Below are 15,000 nucleotides of genomic sequence, written 5' to 3'. Positions count from 1 at the left end.
ATTTATGACATGAATAGTTATCTATTATAAGATTGTTGTTTGTGGGTTTTCTGTATATCTTGAATTTAAAATTAGAGTTCATAGTTGACCTTATGACTGTCACATCTAAAAATGAAATAGCACCATTGTCTTCTTTTTCGACGGTAAAAGCTATGGAGGGGACTAGATTATTGAGATCACTTAAAATTTTATGAATATCAGAGCAAGCTTTTAGTATAGCAAATACATTGTCAACGTATCTCACATAGAAAATGTCGTCTAATAAAATTGCTCTAGCTATTCGACTTTCAAAAAATTCCATATAAATATTCGATAAAACTGGTGACAAACAATTACCCATCTGTATTCCAAACTTTTGTCTGTAAAATCTCCCATTAAATGCAAAACTGGTGTCGACAACACATAGTCTAATCAAATCCAAAATCACATGGTTAGGTAAAGACATAACATGTTTGTTAAGTTCAATGTTCAGGAATTCTAGTACATCTTTAACAGGTACATAAGTGAACAAACTTTTAACATCGAAACTAACCATAATTTCATCATCATGTGGAGTTTCCCTACTTAATCTATTAACAAAATCTAAATTATTTTCTACATGTGAATTAGAGATAGTGCCTATTAATGGTTGCAATAAGACTACTAAAATTTTGATAATTTATATGATGCTGAACCAATAGTGCTAATTATAGGACGTAATGGTTGCTCCTGTTTATGCGTTTTAACAGTACCATAAAGATAGGGAAGCCTTGCATTAATGGAGGTAAATGACTCAATCATGACTTTGTTCTTTCCAAAAATCTCCCTTACTCTTTTATGAAATTGGGCATTAACATTTTCATGAGGATCTGAATTTAACATTTCATAAGTATCTTGATCACTTAGTACAGAATTCATTTTTTCTACATAGTCAATACGGTCTACAATAACAATAGCATTAGCCTTATCAGCTCTAGTTACATGTATACTTTTGTCTCTTTTGATGGAATCAAGTGCTTCATTCAAACGTTTAGGGAAGTAATTAAAGGAGCAAAATTGTGAGTAGGCAGAATATACTATACCTCTAGCTATAGACCTAATATAAAACAACCACTTCAGCTTGATTATTTTTCATAAAACCAAGCAAGCAATTCCATGAGCAAGCAATAAAATCACCAATAAAAAACAGTTAATATTTAATCAAGAAAACTAAAAATGTCACTTCGGATATATACATTTACAAATACAACTAATTTTCGGTTATGAAGAACGGACATTACAATAAAATTCTTTTCTCTATTAATCTTTATGGTATCAAGTGATTTTTTTTTCCAGAAACCAGCTAACCAACCCTCACACCCGCTGGAAAAAGACTCAATAGCTTTCTCCAAATAGACTTCCGGTGACCCTATTACTTCATAATGTTCATCAATAAACTGTAAATCACCAAGTCTGTTTTCTGTATCAAATGTTTCTTGTAGAAATATAAAGTCATACTGACTTTCTGCAAACTCTCTGACCAAATCAATATTTTTCGCCAAAGAGCAACAATTATATGTACAAACTTTCAATGTCATAATAAATAGAAAGCAAAAGTGCAAATATCAATAATAATATAAAATAAACAAATAGTTACAATGATAAGATCAGAAGGTTTTTTCTCAATGTCACTTTTTGTAATATTTCTTTACTATGACTCTCAGTTCAATAAGATTTCCAATTCTTCTACCTTGATAACATTTATATCAATGACTTCTTTAACACAACTGTAAGGACACTGCTCCCTTCGTCGTCCAGAAAATCAACAAACTTCAGGAGTTCCTGGGGAGGGTCAATTACTGCAGGCGCTTCATCCCCAACATCGCACAAACCCTGTCACCCCTCGACAACGTCCTGAAAGGAAAAGCGAGAAAACTCGAGTGGGGTTTGCCCCAGCAACAGGCATTTGCCCGGACGAAGGATACACTCGCGAATGCCACCACCCTGGCTCATTTCGACGATAACGCGCCCCTGCGACTAACGACCGACTCCAGCAACGTCGCCTGTGGGGCTGTGCTGGAGCAACTTGTCGATGGTTCTCCTCAACCACTGGGATTCTTCAGCAAGAAATTGAAACCCGCCGAAACAAGATACAGCACCTTCGATAGGGAACTCCTCGCTGTCTACCTCGCTGTCCGCCACTTCAGTCACATCTTGGAGGGCACTTCCTTCACAATCGCGACGGACCATCAACCCCTCGTACACACTTTCACGAAATCGACAGAAGCATGGTCCTCCCGACAACAACATCATCTCGCAACAATCGCTGAATTCGGGTGCACCATACGTTACGTCCCAGGAAAGAAAAACCCAGTCGCGGATGCCCTTTCAAGGATTGTAATTGACGCAATCCACCAGGGAATCGACTACGCCAATCTCACTACCGAACAACGCACCGACCGAGAAGCACAGGATCACCTGACGGGGCCATCCGCGCTTAAGATAAGTGCGATTCCCCTAGGACCAGCAGGAGTAACTATTCTTTGCGACACCAGTACCGGCCGCCCACGTCCCTGGATACCAGCCTCCTGCAGAAGGAAAATATTCGATATCATCCATGGACTTTCACACCCCTCAGGACGCACCACAGCTCACCTTCTGTCTGAAAAGTTTGTCTGGCCAGTGATAAAAAAGGATGCCCGGGAATGGGCGAAGTCATGCATCAACTGCCAGTCAAGCAAAGTCAGCCGTCACACCGAATCGGGGGTAGGCGATTTCCCCCAGCCAAAAAGACGTTTCGGTCACATACACAACAACGTCGTGGGACCATTGCCCCCCTTTTGGATCTGCTCGCTACCTGCTTACCATCATCGATCGCTCCACGAGGTGGTTGGAGGCATCACCAATGACCGAAGCTACGACTCAAGCATGCGCCGAAGCCCTCCTGTCAAGCTGGGTGAGCAGGTTTGGCGTTCCTGACGACATCACGACAGACAGAGGCCCCGCTTTCCTCTCAGAAATATGGCTCGCTTTGGCAAACCTGATGGGGATGACGCTCCACAGCACCACGGCTCACAACCCCGCTGCAAACGGATGGTCGAAAGAACTCACTGCACCCTCAAGGCGTCCCTGATGGCGAGCTGCACCGACGGGGACTGGAAATCACGACTTCCTTGGGTACTCCTCGGCCTTCGCACCGCCCCTCGCGCAGACGGCGAACCTTCGCCCGCCGAAAAGGTTTACAGGAGGCGAATTCTTTCCCTCATCAATCGATGACACGCAGCTGGATCACCTATGGGACATTGCCAGGAAGTTCAGGCCATGTCTCAAAACTTACCAGGACAGAACCAAGCACTTCAAGCCAAAAAACCTGGATGACTGCGGGTACGTTTTCGTCCGTGTCGACGCTCATCGACAACCACTAACTAGACCTTATCGAGGCCCCTACCGGGTAATTAAGAAGACAACGAAAGCCTTCCTTCTCGACATCCATGGCCAAGAGGACTGGGTCTCAATAGACCGCGTGAAACCAGCGTTTCTCGAAGGAAGCGACACCGCCTCCGCCGGACCTGGCAGATCCAGAGTGCCACCTCAAAACAAGGCGCCGAACGAAAGAAAAATCATCAAACGACGACAAGAGGAAGTGATCCTTACGCCGACCGCTGGCGCGCCCCTTCGTTCAAAAACAAGAGGAACCCTCCGACGCCCGAAAAGATACGAAGATTGATCATTAGCCCTCTACGCCACCCGATGTCTTGTGGGGGGAGTACTTGTAAGGACACCGCTCCTTTCGTCGTCCAGAAAATCAACAAACTGTTTACTTATTTGAATTCTCCTTTCGCCACACCGTGGTTTCCCATGTATATGTATTCCGCTCTATCAGAGCTACATTTTAACATATGTATTATTTCATTACATGTTTCTGTTAACTCATAATTCGTATATTTGTAAGTGTAAGAAAACACATATATTTTGGCGGGCAATTCAATCTGATTTGGCGCCAGCGCCATCCTACCTTTCCGTCCGCACCTTGTAATATACTCCCACGCACATTTGAATAAAGTATCAGTTGATCTTGGTGACGCTTGTCTCACGATCCTTACAAAACCTTTAATATCATTTGAGTCAACATCCGTATCCACTCTTCCAACAAAAACATCAACATTTTCTTTTTTCACTCCTTTGAACGAGTGGTGACCAGTTTTTCTAGCACCAGTCACTTTAAAATTTTGTTGTCTACGATTCTTAACTTGAATGTTTCTATGAGTTTTTGCTGTAAGTTTAGGTTTATTTTCCTATCCTACGGCTGTCCAACCCTCTTCTTCACTTCTTTGGATATCTATATCTTCTCTGTACGCTGAAAAAATCTCATCAAGGTTTTGGCACTGTCCCGCAATTCCTCAACCAGAAGAAGAACCAATACATTCCTGAACAAGATTGCTTTCAGCAGAATTTGAAATTTCTTTTGCGTTATTTACAAGTTTTCTTGAGTTGTAATTGGGTGGGCCCAGATGTAAATCCTCTTGGGAAGAGATCCTTCTTCAGTAACGACATACTGACAAATTGCACATCCTGCAATAGCTCCTTCTCATCGGATATATCATTTGCGGCTTCATCTATACCTTTGACGGCATAGCTGAGTTAATTTTTATGGTCTTTGACATCTTTCCTCAATTGTCTCAGAGAATCTGCAGTATCTATTACCTCAGATCTAATGTCCTCAAACTTTGGTAACACTTCATTTATTTTATTTAAATCTTCCGATAATCTTAATATTAGTGGGGCAATAAATTCCATACCAATGGAAGGTTTTCCTCTCTCTCTCTCTCTCTCTCTCTCTCTCTCTCTCTCTCTCTCTCTCTCTCTCTCTCTCTTATATATATATATATATATATATATATATATATATATATATATATATATATATATATATATATATATATATACTCGCATTATATTTTCTTTTCTAATTTAGCCCTGTCACTTAACTCTCAATATTCTTCTAGGGGCTTTGTTCTAAAATTTACAAAATCTGTTGGATATTGTTTCATTGTCAAACGATGGCTCATGACCATAGAGTGATACTAATCTCACTAAACTGATATACAGCTTGAAATTTTTGCTTAACCTACCCATTGTCTGATTTGCTTTACTCAATCTTTCATTGAACTCTAATTCTCAATAACCTGTATAAACGATCATAGTTCCAAAACATGTAAATGATTCTAACTTATTAATCTTCTCTCCTTCTAATGGTATTCCATCTCCAATTCCATATATCGTTCTCATCATCTTTGTCCTCTTTCTATTTTTCTTGAACTCAACCTCGTGTGATATTTAATTCATTTTGGTAAGAAAACGTTCTAAATCCTGTGGAGTTTTGCTAATAAGGACAGCGTCATCAGCATATTCAAAAACCACTAATTTCCTGCTACCAATCAAGCCCAATACTTCTCCTCTATCCCCAACTGTTCTATGCATTACAAAATCCACGATGAGGATGAACAACATAGTTGACAACACATTTCCAAAAGTACTCCGCTGTTCGCTGGAAATTCATTAGACACCCATAGCTTCGCACTTGCTATGTTCATGTTCTCTAGTCTTGGTTAGTGCCTTAGCTTCTATACCATGGTCTTCCACTGCCCTGGGATAGAGTACTCTTGCTTGGGGGTACACTCGGGCACACTTTTATATCATATTTGCTTTCCTCTTGTTTTATTTAAAGTTTTTCTAATTTACATAGAAAATATTTATTTAAATGATGTTACTCTTCTTAAGATATTCTATTTTTCCTTGTTTCCTTTCCTCACTGGGCTATGTTAAAAGGAACTCCAAAATAACGAAGGACTCTCCACAAAATTGGCCGGTGCACACTATCAAAGGTTGTTTCAAAGTTCATAAATGCCATAAAAAGCTGATTTCTATGTTTTATATATTAATGCATATCGTATTAAAATTAAAATTTGGTCAATAAAACTTCTACCTTTTCTAAATACTTCTTTTCAATCCCTTACCTTTCTTCAATCTTTCTTTCTAGTCAATCTAGAATAAGAATCCTACATATTTTCATGACAAATGACCTAAGTATGATGCCTCTGTAATTATTTTGTTTGCCATTTTCACCGACACCCATAACCCCCTTTCATCAGATTTTGTCTCTTCATGCCACATTTTACAAAAGAACTTATTAAGTATTCTGGGATTCACTTAATTTTCAGCCAGTTCCATCTCAGCAGTTATTCCACCATGACCAAGGGCTTTCCATCTTCTGAGTTTTTCAATACTAGCTTCGATTTCCAATACACTGAATTAATCCATGGGAACATCAAGATGATCATCAGCTTCATGCATATCAATCAAAATATTCCCTTTGTCTCTCCTATTAATGACCTCACTTTGCCTTTCTTCATCCTCGGTTGTTAAAACAGACCCATCTCTCTTTTTTTATGGCTATATGCCCCATATACTTGGCTTCCATATAAATTTCCTCAATAATTCTATGCGAAATTCTTAGAACAAAACTACTCCCTGAATTCAGAGCTTTGTCAGCCTTATCTGCTTCCCTGTGTAAATATTCCCTCCAGTCATTCTTGGCTTTTATTTTGACCTCTATCGATACTGGATTACTTAGTACCCTCTACTTTGTAATTTTCCTTACTTCCTTGACAACCTTCAACATTCAATATCTGTCTTTGTCTCTTTTTATAGAATCCTAAGTATCACTTGATATCCATGGCTTCTCCTTTTAAGTGCATGTCCCAAAACGTGACTACTAACGACTGATATATGTCCTTAATATCACACCCTTCTTCATGAAGTGTCTGTCCTTCATCTCTCAAAATCTCCAAAACTTCAAATCGATTCCTATATTCAATTGCAAATGTTTCTCTGTGATCATCTTCCAGAAGCTTGGTTGTATCGAACCTCGGTATTTTATATACATTTCTGCTTTCAGTTTTTAATTTCAGTGTATCAATAAAGACCTGGTGATCACTACTAATATCTGCACTTCACAGGCTTCATACATTTCTGCCCTCGTTCTCTCTTTATTAATGGTTATGTAAATCTCTTTTATTTCAGTAATTTTCACATGGTGATGTCCATGTATATTTGTTGATGTCCTTTTGCTGGAAAAGAGTACCTCCAATGACTAGATTTTCATTTGACGAGTTTCTGAACATCATCGTAAACTGTTTCAAGAACTGTATGGAGATCACAAGCTTCTGATTCAACAATTTTTAATCAGGTTTGGACAAAGAACAGCCAAATCCAACTATGGAAATAATTATTCCACCTTTACTGACTGCAAAATACACCAGTCTCCCTCCTTGTTACCCTGGTCATCAAATTTGATTAAATATAGGACAAAGAGGTCTAGCATTTTTTTGATAACATTCCAGCCACCCGTTGAGATACTACCACTAGAGAATTATTGGGTCCTCTGACTTGAATAGCCAGACAGTATTACATTAGATCCCTCTCACTGGTTACGGCTCCTTTCTCCTTCGCCTACAAATAAACCGATTAGTCCGACCAATTCTCTTCCCATTCTCATTTTGTTCTCATAGAGTTGGCAAAACTGTGATTACCAGACAATTCTCTCTCTCTCTCTCTCTCTCTCTCTCTCTCTCTCTCTCTCTCTCTCTCTCTCTCTCTCTCTCTCTCTCTCTCTCTCTCTCCAAAATATATGTCCTTTGACAGTGACGATTTAACAGTAAATGAGCAATACGTGATATGAAATGTAGAATACTCTGAGTGAAAAAGATAAAATGAGTGTATGGCCTGTAGAGAGTAGGGTTCCCCTGCTGTAGAGGACCGGGGAAAAAAAAACAGCCGTCAGAGTAAAAGTATACAAAATTCAAATGTAATGATATTAAAACAAGAACAACGAAAGTAGAAACAGCCTAGTATCATTAAGCCTCACAAGCACAGCATGTTCATCCTACTGGTAATGCCAGTGAGATATGCATAGCACGTTGCAGTACTTAGGTGAACCAAGGAAATATCTGGTGTCGATAAATATCTAACCATTTTAACAGATAAGGTGACAATACGGTAAATTGCAGTGACCAGATTGAGAGGGATATAGACTTCATACCAATTATAACAACAATATTGATAATAATATTGGGCCAAAAAATTCCCATAATATTGACGGATAAAGAGTGAATGGTTGGTTTTATATATATATATATATATATATATATATATATATATATATATATATATATATATATATATATATATATATAAAGTTAGCCGAAGTTACAAATATTTTCCAGTATCAGATATAATGTCCCGCAATGGACAAAAAAGACCAAACTCCACAAATTTAGTATGCTGATTAAAATGAAAATGTTCTATAGAGTGAATAATCAATGTCAAATAAGATTACATTGTTATAATTACGCATACACGTATACACAATAAGTACACCTTTGTGCTAATTTATCATATCAGTTCTAAAAAAGATATTTCAAAAAAAAAAAAAATAAAGAAAAAAAACTTTTAGAGCTTATAACTACAAATCAAGGTCGGTTGTTCATTCCAAACAAGACACCAAACCCATTACAATAAATCCTTTGGTGTCGTATCCACTTACTTGGTAATGGGAGTAGAATCCGTCCGGGTGAGGCCGATGCCACAGCGCCAAAATTGCCGTTTCATTCCGGTACCACATGATGAACCTCCCAGGTGCGTTGGGTCCTGAAGGCAGTAGGAGGAGATAAACAAATGTAAGGTTTATAAACATGCATTAAAATACACAATTTTCCGTGTATAGGCCTATAGGATAACTAAAATGAACCCACGTTTTTGTTTTATGAAGAGGAAAGGAGACCGTCCCTTCGAAAGCTAAAAATTCATATGTTTATTTTTTTTTATAATTTGTGGGTTTATTTTTAAACCTATACGCAAATGCGAGAGCCAAAAAGTAAAAAAGCCAAGGTCTGTAAATAAGTATTTGAATGCAGATTTGTGCACATTGATAAAAGAAAATAGTATTATATCATAAATAAACATTAAAAGCCGTAAATAGCTCATGAATGTTCATAAAACAAATGTGAATCATAAAAGAATAAGTTATTGAAAATGATTTTACATTACCTGATATTTCATCGGGCTCTGAAAATTTTCCCACCTTTAACATTTTAACATTTTTGAGAAACAGGTTTTATATTTAGGTTTTGAGTCTCTCTTTATCACCAATATTTTTTTTAAATTTTCCTTTCACTTATATATAAACCATATGTTTTGTTTATTTATTTATTATCTCCTTCCTTTTTTAATAATAAATATTAAATCATAAATAATAAATGATAAAAAGATGGATAATAATTAAGTAATAAATTAATAACCAATAAATAACTAATAATGAATAACTAAAAACAAATAATAATAATTAATAACAATTAATAATAATAATAATACCAATAGCAGAGGATATAGAGCACGATTTATTAATAAGAGAATCTTCAGATGTAAATGAATCAAATAACCCATTGGAATAAGAAGGGAATCTGAGGGGCACTCAGTAGAGCATAGAGCTGCTTATTTCTAGACCTTTTGCTTGACCTTGACCTTTAACCTTGAGATATATTTAATTGGCGTGAACTTCCTGTGACAACAATGTCCAAACTTATGGATGATTACGTTAATTAGACATTTTTCTTGACTGCAACCTTGACCTTTCATCTTGACCTTCCAAAATATAATCACTTATAGCTATTTACATAACAGTTAATCCCTGCAAGTTTCATTACTTTATGATTAGAATTGTGGCCAGAAAGCTGGTCACAAACAAACACATAAACTGGGAACGAAAACATAACCTTCCATCTTCGTTGGCGGAGGTAACCAGAGTCAAGCAAGACGAGACGAGACGAGACTCACTGGTGGTGAAATGGACTGTGATGTAGGCGTCACTCTCTTCGGTCTCGTAGACGGTGTAAAGCTGCAACTCGTACGACGCCCCCCCCCCCCCCCCGGCGTCAGATTCTCAGGGGCGAAGGTCATCTGGTTTTCTCAGAGATGGGGAAGTTGGCAATGCTGCTCTCGGACTCGGAGATTGGGGTGACCTTGAGCTTGAAGGCCGAGTAACGGCCCGTCTGAGGGGGGTCCCACAATGCGAGGGCCTCCCGCACACTCCCCACTTCGATCGTTAGATTATTCGGAGGTGATGGCACTGAAAGAGTAATAATAATAATAATAGTAATAATAATAATAATAATAATAATAATAATAATAACTTTGGTGGTGGAGTAATATAAGTTGTTCCTAAAATAATTCACAAATCAAAATAAGAACTTTTGGGATTGATGAGAAAAAAAAAACAGCTTTTTTACAAGATCGAGAGCAAATGATTGTAATGTCCGTTGGATTTTTACACAACAACACACGCATAAACAAATAAATTTTATATATATATATATATATATATATATATATATATATATATATATATATATATATATATATATGTGTGTGTATATATATATATATATATATATATATATATATATATATATATATATATATGTGTGTGTATATATATATATATATATATATATATATATATATATATATATATATATATATATATATATATATATATATATATATATATATATATATATATATATATATATATATATATATATATATATATATATTGTCAAGGTTCAAGTTAAATCCACAAAATTAACAATAGGTTATATGTAAAAAACAATAAAACAATTACATTTAATTAACAAAAATTCACATATCAAAATATTACCAATTAACATAACCAACATAACGAAAAAAAACTAAATATTCTGCCCAATACCAAATCCAAAATATCATATGGTATAATAACCGTACTCACAATATACAGAGAAGTTCTTTACAAGTGTTTACGAGGCAGGAGCCGGGGCGAGACACACAGGTGGCAAATAAGCCAGAGCAAAGGTAAACGTGAGGTGGGGATGGGGAGAAAGGGGGAGTAAAGAGAAAGAGACAGGAGGGGGAATCAGAAGGAAGGTTTTACAAGGATACTGGAGAGCTACATTTTAACTCTATTTCAGGATTTCGTATTTTACGAAAGAAGGTTACCATTAGTTATTTATTTAAGTATATACAATATGTACACGGATCCGTTTAATTAATGAAGAAGGCCGGTACTTCACATCTCCTCCCCGCTGAAGAGATCGTAAACTATGAAGGTACGATATTCCCACGTATGGGTGTTCTTGACAGTGCATCAGCTATACGATTGTCTTGACCACGAATGTGCTGAACACTGATATTGAAGTTTTGTAAGTAGAGAGACCATCTTAAAATTTTCTGGTTCACATTTCGAGCTCTGTTCAAGAAGACGAGGGGGTTGTGGTCGGTTAACACAGTAATGGGGTTATTTGTGGAAACGTAGACTTCATATTTCTGCAAGGCTTGTACTATAGCTAGGAGCTCTTTCTCCACAGTAGATAGCGACCTTTGGTGCTTCTTCAACCTGCATGAATAGTAAGACACAGGGTGAAGCAAGTTAGTTTCAGGCTTCTCTTGTAGGAGGACAGCACCAACCCCGTAGTCACATGCATCTACCTGGAGAACAAAAGGTTTTGAAGGATCAGGAGTTGTTAATACTGGTTTACAGCAAAGTAGGCATTTGATCTGTTTGAAGGAGTCCTGACAAGATTCATCCCATACGAATTTAGTCTTAGTACTGGTCAAGTTTATCAACGGATGAGCTACATTACTGAAATTCTTGCAAAATCTGCGGTAATACGAGGTCATTCCAATAAATCTCATTACTTCTTTTCTATTTGTAGGTACGGGATAATTTAATATAGCTTCTATGTTAGTGGTTTTAGGCAAGATTTCCCCACTTCCAATAACATGTCCCAAGTACTTTACACGAGCTCTGGCAAAGTTTGATTTAGCAAGATTTATTGTTAATCTCAACCTTCTAAATCTATCAAGAAGTGCTTTAAGCTTACCAAGATGTTCCTCCCATGTGTCAGATACTACAAGAATGTCATCCAGGTAACCGTAAACCCCAACCAGATCTCTTATAACATCATTTACCATTCTCTGAAATGTGGCAGGTGCGTTGCACAAACCAAAAGGAAGTCTTTCATATTGAAACAACCCAAAGGGAGTAATAAAAGCGGACATCTCCTTCGCTCTCCCTGACAATGGTACTTGATAATATCCCTTCAGCATATCTACTTGGGTTAAATATTTCGACTTACCAATGGAGTCCAGTATATCATCAATACGTGGTAGGGGATAACTGTCTTTTATGGTTACCGAATTTAATTTTCTAAAGTCTGTACATAACCTGACCTTACCATTAGACTTGGGCACTAGTAAGCAAGGAGAAGCCCAAGGAGACTTGCTAGGCACAGCAAGTTTATGCTTCAGTAGATACTCGACCTCTTCTTGCATTACCTTCCGTTTTTCGAAATTGATTCGATAGTAGTTTTGTCGTATAGGACGAGTTCCTGGCAATAACTCGATGTCGTGAGAAATAACACTGCATTCTCGGAGATTATCACTGCATACATCTTCATACTGTCGTAGCAGATTCTCAATATCACACCGTTGCTCCTCATTTAGGTGCTGTAGATACTGTGGAAGAGATTCTAAGATTTCTTTATTAGAAAAGTCAGCCCAAGATGGGATTTCATCTAGGCCTAAGTAATTTACATCCTTTAAGGTGGTGGACTTTTGTTTTACAACAACAGTGTCTCTGGAACAAAATAGAGCAGCAGAGGAATCGGCATGATATTCTTTAAGCATATTGACATGGACTAACTGAGTGCTTTTACGTCTATCTGGAGTTTTTATGATATAATTCTGATTATTTAAACGTTTCTGTATAACATAAGGGCCAGAAAACTTACTTTTAAAAGGAGAACCAGTAATGGGATAGAAGGCCATGACTAAATCTCCCACATTAAACTTCCTATCTTTACTGATTTTATCATACCTAATTTTCATCTCTTCTTGATTTTTACACAAGTTGTTTAGAGCAAATTTATGAATTTTATTAATATTTCCCTTTAATTTCTGTAGGTACTGACTCACTGTTATAGCCTCTACGTTATACTTGTCAAGTAACTTATCTTTAACTACTTGTAAAGGACCACGTACTTTACGACCATATAGCATTTCAAAAGGTGATACACCTAGAGACTCAGAAGGTACTTCCCTAATTACAAATAGTAAATAGTCTATGCCTTCATCCCAATCAGATTCAGATTCAATACAAAACTTCCTAAGCAACGACTTTAAAGTCTGATGATGCCGTTCTAATGCTCCCTGAGATTCTGGGTGATAAGGAGATGAGAGACACTGTTTTATACACAACTCATTCATAGTTTTCTGAAAAACATCACTAGTAAAATTAGTGCCCCTATCACACTGGATTTCCTTAGGAAACCCGTAAGTTGTAAATACTTTGAGTAAGTGGTTAAGAACATTTTTAGAGGAAATATTCCTGACTGGAAGTGCAATAGGAAATCGTGAGGTAGGGCACATTATAGTCACAAGATATTGATTGCCCTTCTTTGTCTTTGGCAGTGGACCTACACAATCAATGATAATTCGATGGAATGGCTCATGAGGTACAATAATAGGATTCAAAGGTGCCTTTGGTATAACCTCATTAGGCTTACCGGCAATTTGACAAATATGACAATGTTTAATGAAATTTACAACATCAGCCTTCATTTTAGGCCAGAAAAAATCATAAGCTAAACGGTTGTAAGTTTTAGTAATTCCAAAATGTGAATAAACATTATGAGCGAGCTCCAATAAATCTTTACGTAAATCATGAGGGACTACCAACTGTTCTCTGTCACTCCATGTTTCATCATTACCCAGCCTAGGAGATCTATATAACCTAAAAAGTAAGTCATCCTTAAAGTAATACCCTGGTACCTTTTCCATTCCTTTCTCCAATGCTTGCTTATAAACACCCTTTAGAGTTGGATCTTCTCTCTGTAACTTAACAAGGCTTTTCTTGTTCATTTTTACTTTATCTGCGAGATTAGGTACACTTACTTTCACTCTATCATTATTAACCATACTGCGGGTCGTCACATTAACACAACCCTCCACTTTTGACTCTTTTTCATTTTCACTTTCCCCTATTATTCCAGGAGTTTCATACATTATCAGATTGGGTAACAACAGTTCTCCAGCAAGATCGTTACCAAGTAACACTTGTACATTTGGCAAGGGGAAATTCCCTTCTCTAACAGCTATTTTTACTTTACTAGTTACATACGGACAATCCATGAACACTTCTGTAAGTGGCAATAGTTTAGCGTCTGTTAAATCCCTGACTATGACATTTTCATCAAGCAATGTGAGATTTGGAACAGCACTTTTAATTAAAATGCTTTGGTTTGAACCTGTATCCCTTAACATTCTTACTTTAATGGGTTTATCATTACTGTGCAATGATATTGTACCGTTACAAATGAATTTTTCAAACAAATTCTTATCCTGTGATACACAATGCATTGCAGACTCTTTACCAGTGTCTGATTTGTGTCCTGGGAACATCTTAACTGGAGGTCTGTTTTCAGTTACTTTTCCCTTCTTACATGCAGGATTTGGACAATTGCTAATCATGTGGCCTTCCTTCTTACAATAATTGCAAAAAAAAACCCTATCAGTTCTCCCATCTTTATCACCCAGCGATTCTGCTCTATGTTGTTTTACATTACCCAGACTGCCTTTATGTATTAATGAATAATTATCAGCCAAAACAGCTGCCTTTTTTAGATCCTTCTCTTCCTTATCAGCTATATACAACATGATATTTTGAGGGAGACGTCTCTTAAATTCCTCAGTTACAATGAGATTAATTAATTCCTCATAAGTATCTACATCTTCTGAATCAAGCCACTTCTTAAACAACCTTAATTTTTCTGCAGCAAATTCAGTCCAAGTCTTAATATGGGGCTTAACATAATTACGAAACTTCTGACGATAACCTTCACTAGTTACAGCATACGCATCTAAAACAGCTTTTTTGATTACCACATA

At 37.0% G+C, this 15,000-nt stretch overlaps 1 protein-coding gene across 11 annotated transcripts in view; it reads right to left on the bottom strand.

The window, feature by feature from the left end:
• LOC137638270 (tyrosine-protein phosphatase 10D-like) overlaps window positions 1-15,000 on the bottom strand; it is a 372,144-nt gene that overhangs the window by 9,754 nt on the left and 347,390 nt on the right. For 10 of the 11 annotated variants that reach the window (XM_068370340.1, XM_068370339.1, XM_068370336.1 and 7 more), the window contains 2 exons: window positions 9,792-10,144; window positions 8,564-8,667 (listed from right to left, as the gene is read on the bottom strand). The exons of the other annotated variant lie outside the window; for it this stretch is intronic. In XM_068370340.1, coding sequence (XP_068226441.1) covers window positions 8,564-8,667; window positions 9,792-9,798 — 111 coding nt within the window. In that variant the 5' untranslated portion in view covers window positions 9,799-10,144. The remainder of the gene's footprint in view (window positions 1-8,563; window positions 8,668-9,791; window positions 10,145-15,000) is intronic. 11 annotated transcript variants of the gene reach the window in all.

The sequence above is a fragment of the Palaemon carinicauda genome, chromosome 3, assembly GCF_036898095.1.
Source record: "Palaemon carinicauda isolate YSFRI2023 chromosome 3, ASM3689809v2, whole genome shotgun sequence".
In the NCBI taxonomy this organism is placed as follows: domain Eukaryota; kingdom Metazoa; phylum Arthropoda; class Malacostraca; order Decapoda; family Palaemonidae; genus Palaemon; species Palaemon carinicauda.
The sequence above is the reverse complement of the archived record's forward strand: the minus strand, read 5'-3'. Positions and strand labels throughout refer to the sequence as shown.